Consider the following 22,038-nt stretch of genomic DNA (forward strand, 5'->3'; position numbering starts at 1 on the left):
CTCAGATTATTAAACAAAAAGCTAAATTTTGCAACCTTTTATAAGTTTAGCAAATTTAAATGGTAACTCAGATTCCAGTCAGTTTAGAGTATCAGAAAATATTCCAAATTAAAATTTTACAGAAAGCCATCTTAGTGCTTGAAAGCTGAATTCTGCATCCAGTACAGCAGCCCAAAGTGATCTCCGCCTCACTACGTAACTTAAGAAAGCATTCCTTTTGTAGAGAAGGACGTTGAAGTCGCTTTGCTATATGGAGATTGCAAAAATCAAACTATAAGTTCCTACTGGGGAACATTGCAAATTTTTGTGAAAATACCAGCAATTAATGTAGCTGTTCTAATTTTTCCCCAGAATGGTATTAACAAAAATGTTTTCTTTTGGTGCCATGTCAAATGGAGGTGATTTATCTCTTTTTTTGTCTTTATTTATACAAGCATCAAAGCTTGAATGCTTGCAAAATGGCTCCTGAGATAGTGTGCAGCTCTTTATGTTATTGGACAGCTTTTCTCCTCTGTAGCATATTACCTAAATATGAATGAATTCTATTACTACATTCAGCCAAAAATGAAACGTTTCTCCCCGTTGTTCAGCCTTCTTGATATGAAACTAGCTGCCCCATTATGGATTGGGGTGCATTTGTATACTGCAGAATTGTCCATGTGTTCAGCTTATTTCTTCAATAAATGAGCCTCTAAATCTTCAGGACCCTTATCCCCGGCCTCCCCCACAGCCACATCCCAGTCTAGATGAATTGCACCGTCGACGAAAGGAGATCATGGCCCAGCTGGAGGAAAGGAAGGTCATCTCTCCACCTCCTTTTGCATCGTCACCAACTCTGCCTCACTCTTTACACACTGATGAGGTGAACATACTTTTTAAAATGCAATTGTTGACTTATTTCAGGGATCATGGGTGCTTAGTGAGTAACTTGAGTAGCTCAACCTGCCAGAAGAAAGGGAGATGCCCCTTTTGGACATGTTCTTTCATGGTCTCACTCCATCACACCCTGTTTGTAGAAGGGCTGACATCTCTTCCTGTTTTGCCCACTGGGTGTGTCTGCCCCACAGGGGCTCACATGTGGCCTTGTACAGTGTGTGTATGGACCTGAGCAACATGGCAGACATTTCAGGTGAACTCTGAGGACCAGCCACATGATTTGGACAATGGTCTTGCCCCCGCTTGTTGCATATCGAGCACCTTGCACAAGTATATACCTCCCGCTTTCCACATTTTCTTGGCTTGCAAACGGGAATTGAAATGGTGAGTGTTTGATGTACCCAAGATACTCAGCACTGTGAAGGTGCAAAATATTTTTATTGCGGCACAACATTTAAGTCAAAAGGCAAACTGGCATGTGCTGGTTGAGTACGTATTCCCACACACACACGCACCCCGAGTCAAGAAGGCAGAGGCTCCTTTGGCAGGATTTACAGCTGTGCATCTTCCCAGAGGAGTCCTGACCAACACCGTGCCTCCAGACCCCACACTGTTGGCTCCTCCTTCCTGGCAAAACTGTCCAGCCCTGTCGCGTTGGATGCGGGCCATTGATAACCAGCCGCTTAAAAGTCTTGCCACAGGTTCTCTTTCAGATTGGGGTCTGGGCTTTGACTGAGCCATACTAAAACACTCAGGTCCTTGCTCCGAAACCTCTCCAGTGTTCGCTTGCCTGTGTGCCAGGTGCCTTGCTGGAAGGCAAACCTCTGCCTCAGCTCCAGATCCCTTGCAGAGTGGCAGAAGTGTGCTCCTACCGTTGGCTCCATCCATCTCACCCCCAGTCCTGGCACTGTGGTCCTTTGTCCACATGCAGCATTGTTTGCAAGGCCAAACAGTCCATTTCAGGCCTCGTCGGACCAAAGAACCTTTTCCCACGTGCCTCTTTGCAGAGCCCAAATGGACCTTCGTGTGGCTTTTCCTCAGCAGTGGTGTTCTCCTCATCATCCTTCCAAAAGCCCGGTTGTCTTCTTGGCGGTAGGTCTTTCTCGAGATGGGCCTCTTGTTTGCTGTTGTGGCGGTCAGCTTTCCCTAGGCAGAGTTGCAGCGGACCCTCTCCTTTCCACTTCACTCCAGTGCATTTAATGGCACTCCAGGGGGTGTTCATAATTTAGGATTTTTGTGCAGCACGACTCCGACGGATGCTTCTACACAACTTGACTTTATGGTGGAGCAGGTGCAGGTAATCTCAGATCACACGATACATCACTGCACACGGGAAGACTCCGTTGGGCTACTTGCTTCTGTATGTGACTTCTGGAGACAGTGGGCTGCATCACAGCAGCAAATTCAGTGAATACTTAAGCAGCCAACAAGTGCCGGGTTGTTTTTCTTTGCTAAACCACTGTAAAAAATATTTTGTGCCTTCACAGAGCTGAATCCCTTGTGTACGTCAAGCGGTCACAAAGTCAAATCCATTCTGTTCCCGGTTATAACACAGTAAAATATGGAAATGTTAAAGTGGAGTTAACAGTTCTGCAAGACACTGTGCATCCTATTCAAATTTCACACACCCCTGTGGACATCAGTGGCCCCAGGAGTGGGGCTGGGGGGGACCTGTTCTCCCCTGCTTAAGGCAGAGATTGTGGGAAGGCATCATCTGAGTGTGGCTAGAGGGCGAACTGGTCAGATTTGACTGTTGTGTGCATTGATAGCCATACTTTATGTTTCCATTAATTTAATTTAATGTAAATATTTGTATGCATTAAATACTAGAATGGTGTTGATTCAGTTTTCCACTGTGTGGGGGTCTCGTGTATTTAAATTTCATGACATTGTTATATAAATAAACCTTTTACAAGCAGACCGAAGCCCTCTGAACACTTCGAATGGCATAGTTGATCTCAAGCAGCATTTTACCACAAATCCAAGCATTTCCTTAGTGCTCTTTGCACCATCCCTTTAGGCAAGGATGCTTCCTCTTCATGTCTAATGCTGAATGTCAGGACCGTGCTTCCTATCCCTCCCTTACACAGATGGGCTTTGTTTTTATGCAGTATATAGACGAAGACCTGAAAGTAGCTGGGAAATACAAAGGAAATGATTACAGCCAGTACTCCCCCTGGTCATGCGACACCATCGGCTCCTACATTGGAACCAAAGATGCAAAACCCAAAGACATTGTGGCAGTGGGGCTTGTGGAAATGGTGGTAAGCGTGCGGAGGAGACTCGACAGTGCTGGGGAGAGAGTTCCGTTGGCATTTCGCCGACCACCAGGGTTGCGGAAAGACAGGCCGCACCGTGCCAGCGTTGGCCTGCAGGCATCTCTGGAGTGGCAACTGTGGGCTGGCACTGCAACGCAGCTGCAGCTCCCTGTCCTTTTCCTGTTAACGGGGCCCCTAAAGTAGTGTGTGGAGCGTCAGGCCTGGGGCCCACACTGTCCCCACTAAGGCTCCACAGGCGGCCACCCCCCTTCACACCATCGCCAAATTGTTCGGTGGTTTCCTCCGAGGCTTTGCTTTTGGCAGTAAAACTGCCAAGCCACAGTCGGCTGATACTTTGTCCCTGCTGCCTTTGCCTTCACCCCTCTCACCATTGACCTCGAGAAGTTGGGGTTCTGGATTGGATTGGGACCCCAGCCCAGGGTCTTCACACCACTGCTCTGAAAAGCTTGTTTGCTTGTTTATCTAGATTTCTATCCCACCTTTCTCTTTTTAAAGAACTCAGAGCAGCTGATCTCCTGCTCTCTCTCTCATCCCCACAGCAACCACCCTGTGAGGAAGGCTGGGCTGAGAGGCTTTGGCTGGCCCAAAGCCACCCAGTAGGCCCCATGGCTGAGTGGGGACTCGAACCCAGGGCGCCTGAGTCCCAGACCCATGCTCTTACCCTCTGCGCCACTGGCTCTCATAAGGAGCCTTTGATGTGAAGTACAGATTAGCAGACTTGGGTGTGTTGGCAGTCCAGTCATGGAAACCGTACTTTGAAGTGGGGTTGCACCCGTTGTTCGCATTCTTGCTCACGAGGGCCGGATGGGCAGCGCATCCTTTCAGCCCTCGCTTTGCCGCTCGAGACGGTTGGCGATGGACGTGAACATTCAGAGCTGGCTGCTGAGGGAATGCAAATGAAAGCAGCCAGAATGGTTTAAAGTGTCACACATTTGGGAGCACAAACCTGCGCTAGGATTCTCAACTCTGGCATAGCATGATGCCTGAATGGAGCCAGGATTTAACACTGGCATTTCCAAATTACATTCTGCAAGAGAACTGCTGGTGTGGCATGAAAATTAGATTTAATTAAAGGGTCCTGTTTCTGTTGAAACTATAGATTCCTGGAGGAGGCTGCCTTCTCTGTCCCTGCCTGATTCACTGTTCTGGCCTTTCCTCTTTTTATTTTGAAGCTGAGCTAAAATGCCCCCAGTCCTCAACTTGCCACTCCATGTGCAAAATGGAGGCGGCATTTCTGCCATTTTTCAGGGAGGGCTGGTTTGAGCCGGGAGTAGAAGTTTGATTTCTCCCCAGCTGTGCCCTAGTCCTCATTCCCAGTTTGATTTCTCCCTGGCTGTGCCCTAGTCCTCATTCCCACCATCCCTGTCATGACTTTGTGGGGGTGGGGTGGGGGTTGATGGGCCCTCCTGGTATAATAATGACTCTGTTGCGCTGTTTTGCAAAGGGCATTGGTAGCCTGCCCCAGCGTTTGACTTGGGCATCCACGTTACAGAATGTTCCGCTGTCCATGGGCAGTTCTGAATGCTAGCCAGCATTTGTCCGCTTGCTCTAAAGAAGGCTGTTGCACGAATGCCTTTAGGCAGATACACCCCCATGTTTGGAGAATAAGGACGTGATCTCCGCTAAGAAGAAAGACAGCCATTTGGAGGGCTTTCTATATAAATCCCAATCTTTTGATCTTTCACCCCAGAACACAGATAGCAAGGGGATGCGAGACCAGCGTTTGGATTTGCAGAGAAGAGCAGCAGAGACTGGCGATGATGATCTTATCCCCTTTGGAGATCGGCCTACCGTATCGAGGTTTGGCGCTATCTCGCGGACATCCAAGGCGATGTACCAGAATCCTGGCCCCATGCAAGCCATGACTGTCCAAGGGGCTTCTGCAAAACCAGTCAACGTTTCAGGTATGACGCTTATGCATTTGAAGGCTGTTTTATTTGCTGATTTGTTTCACAGTCGTTCTACTAGGTACTAGCTGTGTCAGCAGCAGTTCCAGGCATAGCCTGCCCATTGCTAATAGATTCTCAGGGTGAGAGAGAGAGAGAGAGAGAGAGAGAGAGAGAGAGAGAGGACAAGTAATAGTCACTGCTCTAGCTGTGGTAAAAAGGTGGTTCTGTATATCCGAGGGAAGTTTCGTTACGTGTTTCTTGCCCCTCTAATAGATGCCACACTTCAAAAACCCCCAAAGTAGTTTGTGATCCATCACAGGGATGTGTTCCTCAGAGGTGGATGCAAACACTCGGAGGCTGACAAAAGCCTTTGAGGTCGTCTTCCCATTAGTTCCCAGCCAGTGGGACTGGGAATGACTTGGAGCTCCTCCTCGTTAGAAGATGTGGTGCCACACGGAAGGAAATGGAGGAATTCTTCTGGAATAGTTTTTAAAAGTGTTTAGCCAAGTCGCTCTCCAGCACTGTTTGAGTTCTCAGTGCTTGTCAAAGAATGGAACAGTTGGTGCGCATGCCGCCTCTTCACATGTGACGGTGTACATGCTCCGTCAAGCAGGCACATGAACTGGATGCACCACTGCCGTGTTCAGCCAGCCCAAAGTAGGAGTCGGCCTTTTAATCATGGGCAGGTTCACAAATTCCAAATTTGCCCTGCGTGCAATGGAAAGTGGAAAGTCAGTTTTTGCTAGTGGATCATTTCCTTCTGGGACACGGGTGGCACAACAGGTTCAAATCCATGTGACGGGGGTGAGCACCTGCTGCTTTGTCCCAGTTCTTGCCTACTTAGCAATTCAAAAACATGCAAATACAAGTAGGTAAATGAGTACCACTCCAGTGGGAAGGTAAGAGCATTCACCTCGGCATTGAGTCATGCCAGCCACGTGGCCACAGAAGCATCTTCGGACAACGCCAGCTCTTTGGCTTACAAAGAGATGACCACCAGCCCCAGAGTTGGACACAACTCGCCCACCTGCGCAGGGGAACCTTCACCTGTACCTAGATTTACTTCTGTAGCATTGGCAAGCAGGCTTTGGGGGGAGGAAAAGATGCTTCCCGCCCTCACACATTTTCTCACCTTGGGGTGGTGCAGCCTCTCTCTGCTCTCCAACTCCCTTTCATCCCATCTGCCAACCATCTTATGGTGGCTGTTTAAAAGAGGAAGAAATATGACCGGTGAGGATCAGCCTTGTTGCTGTCTCCAAGGAACGTTTCGCCCTGCACAGATGTCAAGGGAAATGGGTGGGAGGCAGTGTTCTGCTGTGGCGGAGGCAGCCCTGCGTGTTGACGGCAGGCATGGCGCCGCATGCAGGACCGCCTCCCAAGCTGGGCAGCTTCTGCCCTGCAGCGATCACAGCGCAAATAATGTCACTTCTTCTGCACAGACCTTTCCAATTGTCTTCCAGATTACAGCCCTTACGGAACACACAGTGCATGGGGAGGCTCCTATTCACCCCATCAAAACACACCTTCTCAGGGACGCCTTACTGACAGGTAGGGCGATTTGAATTTGTGGTTCTTGGCTGGAGGTATATGATGATACATGCGCTGAAGAGCACGAGCCAAAACATTTCCCTTTGTTTTCGACACTGTTCTGTTTCGAAAGGGAGAGGTTGTCGATGCCCGACGTCGCTGGCCATGGGAAGCCTTTGCCCCCGTCTGAGAGGGAGCAGCAGCTTCGACTTGAACTGCAGCAGCTAAACCATCAGATTAGCCAGCAGACACGAGGCCTGGAGGTGGGTGCTTTTATCCCCTGTTGTCATCTAGGAAGGAACTGGGCAGACTGGACGAGAGCGTACACTGAGTATGAATTCATCTTTCCTTGGCGGTTATAGCCAAAGAGTCCTACAGAATGGCAGATTTGTCATTACTATTTTGGAATACTTGTATGCCGCCCCATTCGCATGAGCCTCGGGGCGGCTTCCAACACATAAATATATTTCTGTACAAATGCATAAAATACTGGAGGCATCCTGGCATAAAATTCAAAATCAATAAATAAGATCAACAATTAAAATGACATTTAAATAAAAAGGTATTGGCCTGGCGCCGAAAAACAAGTAACGACAGCGCCAGGCGGACCTCTCTGGGGAGCGCATTCCATAAGTGGGGCGCCAGCGCAGAGAAGGCCCTCCCCCGGGTGCTCGCCCTCCTGATACCCTTCATGGAGGGCTTCCGGAGAAGGGCCTCTGCTGCTGATCCCAAGGGGCAGGAGGGCACATATGGATGCAGGCACTCCTTTAGGTAACCAGGTCCCAAGCCGTTGAGGGACGTAAGTGGCTGTGTTCAGCCATTTGAAATACAGCTTAACGTTTAAAATAATCAGAGAAAAATGCTTGCCCTCAGTACGCAATTGCCCAAAGAGTCTAGTTCTGAATTTCTTGGTTCCAGTTTTCTCCCTACCCCTTCTCTCTCACTCTTGTGGATTAGTACTGATATATCTGCCCTTTGGCCAATAGATAGGTTTTATTGCCCTGTTTCTCTGAGGTACAGTGATGGGCCATTGCATAGTGCAGTCCTCTTTTTTTAAACTTCTGTGTTGACTGACAGATTTAAAAGTTATGCTGGAAATCTTAACGTTGAGATTGATTTCTTGGAATAAGAATGTGCATCTAGTCCAGAAGGAGTGGACAGAAATGATCGCTGCAGTACATATTCATCCTAGAATAGCAGTGCCCTCACAAAACAAACCAGAGAGACATTGCAGCGGTTTATTAGAAAGTGTACAGAAAGATTACTTTGGGTTTTGCTAAGTGAGGGTAATTTTCATTCTTCCTGAGGCAAGGGAACATGGATGGTATTTGTGAGCTTGGTAGTTTCTCTGCGTAGATGCAGCATATTTTTCAGTCCAAGAATGTGATACAAATTTTGCTTTAAATATTGCATGCCCGCCTTTGCTCACGCTGTAATGGAGGAGTATTGGATGGTTCGAATATACCCACTGGCTGTTGCTCTCCATTGTCATAAGTATTACTGATTGGACACCTAACATTATGCTAGAAATAGAACAAGTTAAAACAAACCCCACATATTTCCATCTTGGGGACACAGACATTCCTAAATTATTAAATCTGAAATCTCTGTGATTTGACCTGGAAATTGAAATCACTCAAACAAATCCCTGTTGATATAATTATATGCTGAGTCTTTATTAGCATATAATTAGCATGCATATCTATATAGCATATATTAGCATATTCAGATGTCTTCTGGATACCCCCAGCACATTGGCAGCCTGGCCCTACAGGTCAGACTTAGGTTAAATCAGCCCTGGTGCAGCTCGATTGCAGGCAGCCCAGGAGACCAGTGCCTGTGTGCTTCCTGTTCATTCGCAGGGTCTGGATTGCAGCTCCTTTTCTGCACGGAACCGTGCTTTTCTTCCAGCTGCACAGTGAAATTGGTAGGCAGCTAATCTGGAGTGGCAGGAGAGCATGCTTCTTCCACATCATGCCCAGTTAACGCGCTGCCGCCTGCCACACTGATGGCCGCGGGGTCCGCCAGCCTCAGGGAGGAGAGGACTTGCCTCGCAGTGGCCCGTGGCCACGAGAGAGAAGCAGAGTCTCCGTATTCAGAGCACACTCGGTGCTGAGGGCCAGCTGCAGGACGCATGTGGCACGCATCCTGGACTGGAATACCAGGACCAGGTGCGATGGAAGTGGAAGAACTGTGGCGAAACATAGCAGGGCCAGCGGCAAAGGCAGAGGCAGGAAGAGGCAGGAGGCAAGACCTGAGTGCAGCGCTGCAGGACTGGAGGTAGCGGTCTGATCAGGAGCACAGAGCAGCTGGCGCCAGGAGGCCTCTTGCTGCGGCAGGGCTCTGGCAGGGCTGAGCAGCCTCCGTGGCATCTCCTCAACTGCTTGTGATGGTTCTAATCCTTGCAAGCAGCTGCAAGTGCTTGCAGGGTGAAGCAGGCCGCCTCCTCTGTCAGGACACTGAGCAGGCCACACCATCCTGCAGATCCCGGCAGTGGCGAAGCACAGCAAGATGGTTGTTGCCACCTTGCCGTACTTGGTGGCCTTCCAGATGGCGATTCGCTGCCGGTAAACATGAACACTGGACTCGTGAGCCCTCGATGTGATCCAGCAAGGCATGGCTTCAGTTAGCGCAGTTTGTTTTTGTCATGCCGTTAACTCAGAACATGTTTCCAGTTATCCCTTCTCAAGCAATAAGCAGAAATGAAAGATTGAGCTGTTTCTCACATTTGGAAAAACTTTGCACGTTTCATCAACAGTCTTTCAGCTTTAAGGTAGCCTTCACCTGCATATGAAGTGTTCTTGGGAATAACGGCCATTTTGTATGTTTCCAGTGAAAAAAAATGGGGGGGGGGAGTTGGGCTTAGAGAACCAAACAATGCTCCTCAATTTTGGCCCGACTCCCATGTCTGCATGGTGTATTTTGTGTGCTCAGTTGTGTATGTGCTTGGCTTTGTGCATTTAGGCTGTTAGTAACAGGCTGCTGTTGCAGAGGGAGGCGACCCCCTTGGCAGGCCAGCCACAGCCCCCACCACCACCTCCTCCTTCGTGGCCTGGAATGGTCTCCAGTGAACAGCTGAGCTTGGAGCTGCATCACGTGGAGAGGGAAATCGGGAAGAGAACCCGGGAACTGAGCATGGTGAGTGTTCCTCAGGGGGAGCCGCCGCCGCCGCCTGGTGAGTTGCAGTGCCGCTTCGTGCCCTGTGGAGACGCTGCCGCCGAGCGCCTGCTGCCAGCGCGAGCCGCCCGTGCCGGGCTGGAGTGCCGTGCTCTGATGTCGGTAGCCTGTGGGGCTTGCTTCCAAAGTGGTTTTGTGGACTGCCGTGCATACGAGGGCTGTACAGTTGGGTGTCACCAAACACGTCCGTCACCAGCCAGTCCGTCTCTTAAGCAAGAGGTGTGTTGCAGACTGCACACAAAATCCGTTAGACAGCGTTTCAGAGGGTGCGGTGCTTTTGAAGCCTTCAGCAACAGGTTTCCTCGGTCTTTGCTGCTGGGTACATTTTGCAAAGGTTTTTATCCCTACCGAGTAGAAGCACAGGTACCTCTAGTTTATGTTCCCTTGCCTTGTGGCTTTTGTGTGAGTTGATCTGTGAAACTTGGTTTGGAGTTCTGCAGCTTTCTTCTCTGCACTTAGGAAGTGTGCTTGCAAATGCTCTTCCCACGTAGTGAGCTGGAGGTTTTTCTTTTCTTTTCCCAAGGAGAACCAGTCTTCACTCGATGTGAAAGGCAAAGTGGGCGCCAGTAAGCAGACAGAAAACGGACAGCAGAGCAAGATCCCAGCTCAGGACCTTGCGCTGACATTCAGGTAACAGAACGTTTTGTCGGTGCACTTGAATGAGATTAAGTTACCGCATGTTGCGTGCAATAGTTTTCATGTGGCAGACTTGGCTGAAAGAAGGCCAGGCTCTCGAAACTGCACTTAAGGGAGCATGCGTAGCATTGTGCTCCTCCGAAAAGCTTGCTCCTCCCAGGCCCATTAAGTCAGTCTGCTCACTTCAGGAAGAGCATGGCACCAGGGAGCCACCGTAGCCGCCTTAGAACGATCCAGAGAAGTTGCACCGTCTTTGAAATATATTTGCTTGGGAATGACTTAGAGATTTAATGATAATAAAAGATTCTAGGTGCAACCTCAGGTAAAATGCTATTGCATTATCCTTTTCCCATCCCCCACCAAGACAACTCAGAAAACTATTTTGTATTGTGCCACTTAACTTGACAAAAACCTCCAATTTTTTCAGATGTAACAATGGAACTTGCTTAATTTCAGTGGGATTGTGTTTATTTACCTTTGGCTGTATCAGCTTCCAGTATAACAACTTTTTATTGGTATCCAACTCTCAGAGGCACTTGCAAACTTTGGTCTGCCACAGTAATACCTTCTGTTTCCTTCTAGTGCAGTTCTGAAGAGTTCCCCCACTGGGTAGAATGTCATTATTGGCCATTTCGGCATCACATCCTCCCCAGAAGAACCATTCCTCGATTTATCCCTTTTGCATGAGTTGAGCTACCTGGCAAGCTCCAGAGGCAACCATGCCTCCGGTTCTTTCCCCTCTACTCGGAGCACCAGTATTTGTTGGTATTTTCGACGTCCGTCGCACAGCAAATGGAAGGCTGCAGTGGTGCCTGGCCTGCAGTGAGCACTAATCCCCCGAGCAAACTGGCTTGCGGCTCTTCAGCTGGTGTCTGTAATAAGAGTGTCTAATTTTTCTAACTTGAAAACCAGGCGTTACATAATGGACAGTTATTAAAACAACACAGCGACAGCAGCAAAGACGGGCAGGAACAGAATTGCATTTGCCCATGTGCTAACTCTGCCTACACTGGGCTTGAGACAAGGAGTTATCCCCTGGGATGCTGCTCCCAAGGGAGAGGGGCAAGGAAGCGGGAATAAGTATGGGCACAGTGCCATGATGCATGTGACGCTTGGAAAGCATATCCTCTTTCTGTGTGTTTTGTCTGCTTCGGGTATTTACTGCTGAACGCATTCTAAAGTTTGGGGAAGTCCTTCTGGGACAGGCCTTTTGCCCTAAGAGCAAATGCTCAGGATGCAGCACGTACGAGTTGAGGCCAGTCCTACTGCTCTTGTGCCCACGTGTTCCATTGCACGCGGCCCGTCTTCAGCCAGTGAGCATTCAGGGCCTCTGGTGTGGCCCCACGTAGGTTTCTTGTCTGTCATACGCCATTGTCCGTGTGTGCATTGCTACTGATGGACCATCTGGAGCATCACAGCCCCGGGATGGCAACAGGGAGCCCGTGGGCACCAGTGCATCCCAGATACCTTTCTTTGGGCCCACCGAGGCACCTTGCTTTAAAACAAAAGGAGCGTGTATTTATTGGCAGCCTCCAGCCTCTGCCATCTCCATTTCTTATGCCTGTCTCTGGACCACATTTGAGGGCTCAGAGACCTTCCTAACAGATAAAGATGGTGGGCAGTTGCAGGCCTCTGCTCCCGCTACGTTACACTCCACCAAGAAAAAGAAGGGAAGAGCTAGTGCTTGTCTGGCAGCAGGGCCAGGAAGGTCAGCAGGAAGCCAGCTCTGGGGATCTGGGATGGTGGTGAAAGTGGGGAGATGGGGAAACAGCGAGCTGTGGGGCAGCTGGCTGTGAGCACCCTGTGGGGTTGGGGCAGGTTGCGTTCCTGCACGGATGCGGGGGGTCTGTGTGTGTGCCAAGGAGAAAAGGGGTGGGCTTGGAGGCGTCCTGAGAAAGGATGCTTGTGAGGAGACGGGAGGGGCACGCATGCATGTGCCAGGGTTGCCTGCAGGGGAGAGAATGTGTGATCGCTGCACGTGGGAGTGCGGGGAGGCCTCACGGGTGGCGATCCGGAGTGCCATGGGGGCCCCGGACATCGCCTTTCTCCTGGCGTGGCCAGTCAGGTTTTGCTCAGACTTTGCTCAGTTCCATTTTCTTTCTTTTTCCTTTTCACTTCTTGTTCTTCCCCCTGCCCCTCACTCTGCCTCCACTGTCCTTCCCCACCCCCAACACATGCCTTTGGGCATTCTCTCTTCAGCAGCGATGTTCCAAACGGATCCACCCCAACCCAAGAAAACATTGGCCTTCTTTTGAACAAAACTGCAGCTCTGAGCTTGTCGGAAAGTGCTGAAGGGGGAGGAGGCGACCAGGACATCCAGAGGACTGGAGCGGCGCCCTCCTCTGCCCCCTGAACGGCGGGGCCCGTGTGTCCCCCCGCTCGTCCCAGAGATCACCGGCCCTCCTCGGGAGACCGTGAGCCAGGACTGGGGCAGCAGCCGCAGCAGCAACAGCAGGTCCTGAGACAATGTGCACACCACCACGACTAGCAACAAACCCTGCACATAGTTCACATTAACACATTTTTTAATTAAAAAAATGAAAATTAGCAGTATCTGCAAGCAACTCAAATTAAATTTGTTTTTGTTCTGTGAATGAACTTTATTTTAATAACTTTGGATGCCTTGAATGCCAGGGCTTTAAAAGAAACAGATATTATATATATATGTGTATATATATATATAATACACACACACTCTGTTTGATTAATTGTATGATCTTAATGAGGTAGGTTTTCTCTTTTATTTTGGTATTATTACATACCCAGTGTATAATTCCTAGGCCTTTTTCCTCCTTCCTTCAAAACAAGCTCACCCGTCACTGCTTTGTGTGAGTTTGAAAGGAAAATAGGGAATACGAGATGGAGGAGGAAGCTCTAAATTGCCTGATCGGAAGATGTGTAGCAGCGTTTTTGAAAGTAACTCTCTGTGTAGAGGCTAGATCCTTTTCATTGCATTTTTCTAACCACGATCGCTTTTGAACTTCAGGCGGTGACGTGTTGATCGTCGCCTCCACGGTCGCTAACGGCATAGGACACACGAGACCTCAGGGATTGCTTTTTCCACTTCAGAAAAGTGTGGAGTGGCCTGGCCCACCAGTCAGTGTAAATCGGCCAATACTGTCAGATCCCAGTTCCACCTGCACCGATACGCAGATTAAAGGCAATGGCAGCTGAACCCTAAACCAGCCTCGAGAGGAATCTGGAAGTGGGTGAAGAGCCACCTCAGACGTGGGGTTTAGGATGGGAAGGGCAGATCTGTCCGGAGCAACTTCCATTTGCAGACGAAGTGAGATTCTGCGCCAGGTGTATGCTGGCAACTGACTCTTTCGGGAGTGATGAGGCGGCAGGGCCATCAGGCACCTCCCTTCCTTGCTGCTTGGAGAGCTGTTCTTGGAAGTCGTGGGCCTCTCTTTGGGGAAGGTGTTGCTCTCACTGCGCACTGAATTGTCGAAACTTCCTGCGTGAGGAGGAGCGGCTTCCAAGAAAGCAGCACTCGTCCAGCAGCTCTTTTTGGAGCCTGCACGAGACGGAAGCCATTCTTGTGTTGACAGATGTGGTTTCATGGATGACGGCCATAAACAGGCTGTTGCGGGCAGAGGTCGTACACATGCGGGGTGCATTTTGGCTTCCTCCCTCCCTCCTCTTTCCCGCTGACCTGCACCTCCTCTGGGGAGGAGCGCTGCGTGGGCATCTTAGCAACTGCTTCCTCACATCTCTCAGGCCTGATTCTGCCTATGAATTAGACTACTAAAACTCAAAACACACTGGCTATGTAATAAGTTGAAGCATTGCTTTGGTTGGGTAAAAGCAGAAGTTGATTAATCTTGTTTTAGGTTATTTCTCTTCCCTTAAGGTCCATTAAGGCCAAAACACCTTTCAGCTGTTTTGCATCTGTCTTAACTGTTCAAGAAGAAAAAACGGGGGGAACGCAGGCCCTCTCTTGCCTACCAGTAGGAGTGTCCAAGCAGAAAACTCTTTTGAGTAGTGACTATTTAATTTGCCCAGTCAAGGCACCGCATGTATATACTATTTCACATTGAATTTGATTATGCCCTACAGACCTGGCTGGCCAAAAATTTGGTATACATATTGGCTTGGGAATCGAGCATTCATTTTTTATTTAAATAAAAATTATATATATGTGTGTTTGTGTGTGTGTGTATATACACACACACACATATGCGTATATATGTAGTTATATCTGTATATATATATTGGGTATGTTTTAAGAATTTTTTCACATGAGTACAGCTGTTATAAAACATCTGGGAGGTAGAGGCACAGAAAATTTATCTCAAAAAGCATTTAGACTCTCGTTTCTCCTACTCCTCTTAAAACTCCCACTCCACTTTATCTCGGCTCTAACACAAGAAATGCCTGTCCCTTCCTTCTTCAGCCCACCTTCCACTGGAGTCCCGATAGCAGTGCAGGTTCTTCTTTTCACGGAGGTTGCTCATGTGGGAGCCCACGTGGCACCCGGTGAGGGGAGCAGTGAAGCACGCCAGTACTCGGCTAACTCTGTCCTGAAATATAATATTATTTTGCTGGTCACGTCACCTAACATACAAAGCTTGCAGGATGCCCTCCCTGATAGGAAGCGCCTTGCCCAGAATAGTTGTCTCACCCTGGTCTAGGAACGAACATCCAGTACATCTGTCCTGCAGCCTTATTTTTGCAGGTGCTCCCTTTGAGTGAGTGAGAGAGGGAGAGGGAGAGGGAGAGGGAGAGAGAGAGAGAGAGAGAGAGAAAACAGTGACTTTCCCTGTGCAAAGCAAGCAGATTCATTTCTGCATGTTCACACTGCATGTGCATTGACTTGCGCTCACGGTCAGAGGCCTTGCAGAAAGCGCAGACTGTAGAAGCACCTCCTCTCCCAGCTGCATGCATTGAACTCAGGGGGAAACGGGCCAATGGCTCAGAAAATCCTATTACTGACCACTCTGGAAATGTTTCTGCCATAAAACTGCGTGCTCTGAACATGAGCTTATAAAGAACATTTCTTAGTATTTGTCCCATCACCTGCCCAGACCTGTACTTTGTGCGTGATGTACTATGTAGGTTAATGTCCTGTTTGCACAAGGAAATGGTTTTGTTTAACCTCTGTAAACCACATTGATCTTGGCTTAGTTTCCTCTTTTCCCTCAGTTCTGTGCAATTTCATCAGCAAGGGTGAACAGATAGGGACCTAGGAAAGACTTTACATTTTTTTTAAAATGTTTAGATAAAATGTATTGCCTTTCAAGTAGAAAAATCTGTAATAATGTAGTTCTTATCCTTCCTTTTATAATCTACTTCTCAGGTCTGCATACTGAAACCCTGCAATGCCATTTCAGAGAAGGGTGGGGGTGGGCATAATCCTTGTTTCTCTGGTAAGGAGATGGAGGGAAATTTTAACCGAGAAACAACTGCTGTGCAATAATTTCTGTGGCTTTCAAAAAGCTATTTTCAGAATATTAATTGGAGCTAGAGGCACATATATTTTAAAAATAGAACATCTCTAGAGACCCCTGCTTCAGAGGAGATTTCTTTGCATGCCATTTCTACAGGCTGGCAGCATTCCGGAGCTGTGGAAAGACTGCACACTGGTCTTTCGGAGTTCTGCGTGTTTGCTTTCACATTAACTTCAGATTCTGTACCTTTGGACTCTAAAAAGCTTTGCCTTGTAGCAATTAAGAAATGGGGAAACAGTGAGACGAATATACATGGCTAAACCGTTACAACACCCTCCTTCCTTCATGTATACTATGCTTGGGTCTTTATCACATTTTTCTCTGCAAAATTAAGAATAACATCCATCACTATTGATTAATGAACCATTTTGTAGATTACCACTTTCATTCCGCCCAGAAAGCTTCGGCTATTGGCCGGTGTAGCAGTGTAAGGAGTAAATCCGTTACGTTGTTGTTTTATCACATGAACTAAGTGACGTTTCCACTTAGACCTGTATTGCAACTTGGTTCTCTCCAGGAGTTTGGGACTACAGCTCCGCTAACCCCTGACCTTTAGCCATTTTGGCTAGTACTGATGGGAGTTGTAATGCAGAACATCTGGAGGGTGCCAGACTGCTGACTCCTTCATATTCTTGGAATATTTAGATGCTCTGACATAAGATAGGCATAGTTGTGTCTACTCACTTGAACACTCCTTTGTGATTAGAACAAAATTTAATTCCAAGATAGGCAATTTCTTGTAATTTCTGACGTAATGTAATTTCTGAAGCATTACAGGTAAATCCGGAAGTGACTGAGGGACCCAGACTTCAGAATAATCTTAAATAAATTCATTCAGTGTATGAAAAGATGTAATTCCCACTGTCCTTGAAGTAATTATGAAATGGGTTTTGCTCCTCTTTCAGATTAGTCTAAATGCTTTTAGCCAATGGGGACTTAACGTATCTGTTCTGACTTTGCTGTGCTTCCTGTTGTTTCATCGTAGTCTTCTGATGTGCCCGCCACTCTCCCTTACCACGCACCAGTTGACAGCTTGCTGCCTCAAAATAGCGCATTCAGATGAATTTGCTTAGCCAATAACTTCTGTGAAGTTGCCTTTTCTAATGGTGTCATTACTCAGTGATGCACAAATGTGGTATTGCCCCTACTGGTAGGCAAATAAGGGGGGGTCTGTATAAATGTGGAAAATGCCCTTTTTCATTCATGGAGAGCCAAAGACTTGTGCTTTACTCTTGGTTTGTTAGGGATTTTTTTCCTTTTCTCTATTCATTTCGCTGGGTTAGCCAGTTTGGATTGAAAATCTTGTGATGTTTATGTTTTCAGCTCTTAACACTGGTAGAAAGATACAACAGCTTGTGATTGTCAAGCCTTACAAAACACATGTTCAGTGATGGTGAATTATTAACACATTTCAGAAGTGATGTGTTTAAGCATTGTTACATTTGCAGCCATTTATCTAACTCCTTCATCTTTTTTTGTTAAGAAAATGCTTGAACACTCTCCCACCTCTCTTCAGTTTACAACTAGCAAGGAAAGGGCTTATTTTTAAAAAGTTACTGTTTGTTTTCATAGTTCCTGCTTGAAATTTTCTATTGAGCTTTATTAAAAATAAGTATAAGGAAGGTTTAAAGAGACTAAATAAAAACTCTCAATAGACGCAGCACTCGCTGTAATGAGGCTGCAGAAGCGAATGCATGCAAACATGCTGCGTGTGATCAGACAGGTGGGTCTGTGCTGTCTGGGTGCAGGATCTCTTCGGAATGCTGCCTGATCAGGAATTCGCACGTGAATCCACTATCACGGCAGGACTATAAAGTTAGAAAGCACTCTTGTTAGTTCTACTGACTGAACGAGCACGGCTTCCTCACAGGAGGCTTCCCTAGGGAAGTTGCGCATCCCCCCAGTTTCCATGTTAGTTCCTAGTGGAAGTTGCTGTTTGGTCCACATGGCTGGGTCTCTTTCCTCGGGAGGTTGCCTTTTTTCCAGAACTAGTTTTGCCAGGTTGCAGACTTGAAATTTTGCCTGTTCCTTTCAAAGTCCTGGAGGCAGCAGAAGACCACGCTGCCGCCAGTCCGCTCGTCCGCGTCCACACCCAGCCTGTTACAGGCGTGCGGTTTTCCTTACAGTAGGGTGGGGTAAATGGTGGACATGTGGACCACATCTGGGTGAGAAGTCCCACATCTGCATGCATTTCACCTGCCACCAAACTTCCTAACCTCCAGACTGAAATCTAACAATCCCTATCCAGGCTTCTAATCAGAATATTTATTTGACTCAGTGTATTTTGCTATGTACTAATTTTGATGTTATTAATTAGTATGGATAAGAATTTTAAGAGAGACTTGGTGCCATTGGATGACTATCAGCTGTTTGGCTTTATATTGTGAATGCAGCCTCCACCCTCACTTTTTCGAGGAGTAGCTCCAGAAAAAGGGTGGGAGGCTTCCAACTGCCACATCCTGTCACATCAGCGGCCCCATTCGGAGGTAGTTAAGCCATGGTTCTTGTGTAAGCCAGCACACGAATGACCCCCAGTGAGTACTGGGATCTGAAACTTTTGTCCCCTGCAGGAACCGTGAGAGTTTGGAAGCTTTTGCTCCTCTTCTCTGTTAACTCCTGCTTGATGTATCCATCCAAGACTGGATTAACACTAATCTTAACTATGGTTTATTGAAATAAGCCAGTTTCAAACCCTGATGTATGAAGCTGGTTTTGTTCAAAAGCTAGGAATGAAGAGGAGCTCCATTTGTGGGGTCAGACAATTTGCTAATCAAAAGCAGACACGGTCTCTCTTGGCCAATCTCATGGCTGTGCCGGGAGGGGACAGGGAGCGCGATCCCAAGATTGGCTGAGGCTCACTTGGAACATTAAACAGCAGCTAACTATGAAATCTGGATGCAGATGATTTCTTGTACTGTGCCACTTCCCCCTGATGTGCACATCACAAAAGAGGCTTTCAGAAATGTATAGTTGAACTTTCAGTCACGCACACAGTTAACATCCGTAGCCGTGCTTGATTGAATCATAAATTGCATGAGACTAGACCAGTCTCTGTACCGGAATGCTGCAATTGTGGGACAGTACTAGAAACTAAATCCTTTGGAGGGCGTGGAATGAGCCTTTTTGTGCTGTAGAAAGCACTACGAAGTGTTCTTCTCACTCACTTATCAGCCTGGTTTTCAGTCTGATCTTAAGCTGCTCTGGAATTCATCTTGAATATGCAGCAGCTGCCGCTTCAGGGAAAACAGTTACTCCATATTTTTCTGGCTCAGTTGTTCAAAATGCATCAGGGTAATTACGAAAAATGAAAAAGCACTCTGATTTAACCCAGTTTCCTCCAGTTCAGCCTGGACATAGCCCTGCGCGTAACAGAAGGGTAGCTTTGTAAGGCCATGTTGGTATTGTCCAAAGTCACCCTCCGTTCTCCCACCACTCCTGTGGGGTTTCTGTGGTATATATTGCATTGAATACAACAACAGAGTTTCTTAATTTTAAAGGAAAATGTGATGGCTGAAATAACAGTGTGCCCCCCCCCCCCCTTTGGGAAAGGCTCATCTTTTGTTGTAATATCTGAAGAGCTCAGTAATAACTACAGTTAACCTTTGTTGCCTAGGTAGCTTTAGTTCTGATGCCTCACATTAGTCACTTGTGTCTAAATAACTTGCGTACTTAGAGCTGTTTGATGCTTTTTTCACATTAGAAACGTATCTACTTTTGGAGGTGAACAATATTAAAGGGGGTAAAAGTGTAATGCTATAATGCTCTCTCTCTCTCTCTCTAAAATTAAAGTATTAGATATGCTGATGTTACATGTATCTTTATGAAAAAACAACATCCTGTGGAGTATTTGGTGTTTGCTATAAACAAAATTTGTTTGCTTTTGTGTATGTTAAAGTGACTTTGGGCACAGCTGTACTTGGGAATGGCCTCCGCACGAGTCCCGTGGAATGCACCGGACGCCTGCAAGAGGCCATCGCCGTGCCTCCTGTCGTTCCTGTTAGTTTGTTGTGGCAGACAGTACTCACAAGTCTTTGGCATCCAAAACCAGATTGTGTACCTGGATCGGAATCCCACAACTGGATTTGCGTAGGGAGCGCTTTCCAAGCTTCACGCGTGACAAACTGCCTGGGCACGCGGGGCAGCGGGGCGGGGGGTGCGTTTCCAGCCCCCCGTTTCAGGCTCTTTGCCCTGCGCCCAGGGGAATTCTCTGCTGCCCATTGCCTTCAGTCTCTGCTTGCTATGTAAGCAGCTCTTTGCTAGCCACCCCCCCTTTCCTTAAAGGCGCCCCTCCAGCAGCATGGTGGCGCTTTGGTCCGCTTTCAGGGTGCGGCGAGCCACCGCCCGAGTCTGCCCCCCCTCTGCTCATCAGGCCGGCCCCCTCCCTCCTCAGCATCCCCTGGCCACTTCCAGTTGTGGGATTTCTCTATATGTGTGTGCATTCTTTATGGTTGTGTGTGTGCGTGGGGGGGGGGGTGTTAAGCCAAGTTTCCTTTGGTCTTTTTAGGGTTGTACCAGTCTCCCCGAGACATTCTTAAGTCATCACCTTTTTGGGTGGAGTTCATTTTTTTTAATAACTTTTTGACATTTTGGTGCATATATGCTTGGGATGGAGCTCATGTAATTTACCAATCGTATTGATTGTATGTGATTGTGCCCTGCAGAGGTATATTTAACAAAAAAAATAAAAAAATAAAAAATTAGACTAGGGTGATGCTGGTAATAAAGACGACTCCTGAATATTGTGTGAGTGACTTGTGAATTCGCAGGTGCAGCAGCTGTTACAAAAACGCCTATTCGTCCCCCCTTCCCTTTGCCTCCCCCCCATCCTGCCGCACCCTCCAATACAGACGTGCACCATCCCGAAGGCTGCCTCTGACACCAGCTCAGGGACAAACCGGGAACCATCTTGCATCACACTGAAGGCCTGCCCTGCTCTGCAGCCACTTCCTACAAAGAGCGGCTCTCTGCGAGCACACAGAAGGTCACACACACAGAGTTTCCCACTGGTTCTGGCACAGCCTTCTCTGGGAGAGGGAGCGGAGGTCCCTCTCCACCTCCCCACCCCAACAGTCCTGACATAGGCTGCTGACAGGGACGGGGCGTTATGCTCACATGACTCCAGTCCTCCGTCAGCTTCACTGGCTCCCCATTGAAGTCCGGGCCCAATTCAAGGTGTTGGTGATGACCTATAAAGCCCTAAATGGCTTGGGTCCTGGCTACCTGAAGGAGCGCTTACGTCCATATATGCCTGCCCGCCCGCCCCCTGAGATCTGCGGGAGAGGTCCTTCTCCGGGAGCCCTCTGTGAAGGAAATTAGGAGGGTAGGTACTCAGAGGAGGGCTTTCTCTGCGGTGGCGCCCCATGTATGGAATGCGCTCCCCAGAGAGGTCCGCCTGGTGCTGCCGTCATTTGTTTTTCGGCGCCAGGCAAAGACCTTTTTATTCAAATGCTATTTTAATTGTTAATATTATTTATTTTATTTTTTGGGCCAGGTCGACTCAAATTGTTTTATAATATTCTTATTTATTTATTATTGTGAGCCGCCCCGAGCCTTCAGCGAATGGGGTGGCATAGAAGCCTAAATAAATAAATAGGTCACCCTTTTCTCATTGCTTCTGCTAGCAATGAAAAAGCAACCAGGTGAGGGCCACCATGGGAGGTGGCTTGGGGGTCCCAGGCCCAAAACCAAGTGTGGTCAGTGGTCTTCCTTGATTTGCCTTCATGAGTAAACATGGTAGGATGATCTGCAAAATGAAAGTGCCTGGCATCAGATTCGCACATTGACACTCCTTCAAAAAAGTCTTCAGTGTCCAGACAGAAGGTTTCACTATTTGCCCACACCCTTCAGTGGGCCAACTGCTGAGCTTCCCTGAAATGGCTTCCAAAGCAACTGACATTTTGCTGAAGGAACTAGATGATCTGTCACCACAAACCCACAATTTGGAAGGTAGGTTGCAAGGCGTAAAGACAAAAAGGAGGCCTGGGTATTAGTTGGAGAGGAAGAAAACAGCTGGTAATGGAAAGGTAAGCAGAATCAGTCCACCTTCTCCCAATCAAATGTTTCCTGCTTGGAGTGTAATTTTAAGGAAACACAGAGGGAAGAGACTCTTGTGCATAGTCGTCGTAAATGGTTCCTTGTCCCAGCTGCCCCTTTGAATCCTCAGCCTTCTCATCTTTCACTCAGATGCCCCACAGAGACTGGCTC

At 47.9% G+C, this 22,038-nt stretch overlaps 1 protein-coding gene across 11 annotated transcripts in view; it reads left to right on the plus strand.

The window, feature by feature from the left end:
* Positions 1-20,534, plus strand: part of RC3H1 (ring finger and CCCH-type domains 1) — a 55,908-nt gene extending 35,374 nt beyond the window's left edge. For 2 of the 11 annotated variants that reach the window (XM_044439088.1, XM_044439089.1), the window contains 8 exons: positions 704-862; positions 2,988-3,140; positions 4,846-5,059; positions 6,505-6,592; positions 6,705-6,834; positions 9,536-9,709; positions 10,272-10,378; positions 12,584-20,534. In XM_044439088.1, the coding sequence (XP_044295023.1) occupies positions 704-862; positions 2,988-3,140; positions 4,846-5,059; positions 6,505-6,592; positions 6,705-6,834; positions 9,536-9,709; positions 10,272-10,378; positions 12,584-12,737 (1,179 nt within the window). In that variant the 3' untranslated portion in view covers positions 12,738-20,534. The remainder of the gene's footprint in view (positions 1-703; positions 863-2,987; positions 3,141-4,845; positions 5,060-6,504; positions 6,593-6,704; positions 6,835-9,535; positions 9,710-10,271; positions 10,379-12,583) is intronic. The other 9 variants (XM_044439090.1, XM_044439091.1, XM_044439093.1 and 6 more) reach the window with 9 other exon arrangements.
* Positions 20,535-22,038: the final 1,504 nt, after the last annotated feature.

The sequence above is a fragment of the Varanus komodoensis genome, unplaced genomic scaffold (genome assembly GCF_004798865.1).
Source record: "Varanus komodoensis strain SLA01 unplaced genomic scaffold, ASM479886v1 scaffold34_1, whole genome shotgun sequence".
NCBI lineage: Eukaryota > Metazoa > Chordata > Lepidosauria > Squamata > Varanidae > Varanus > Varanus komodoensis.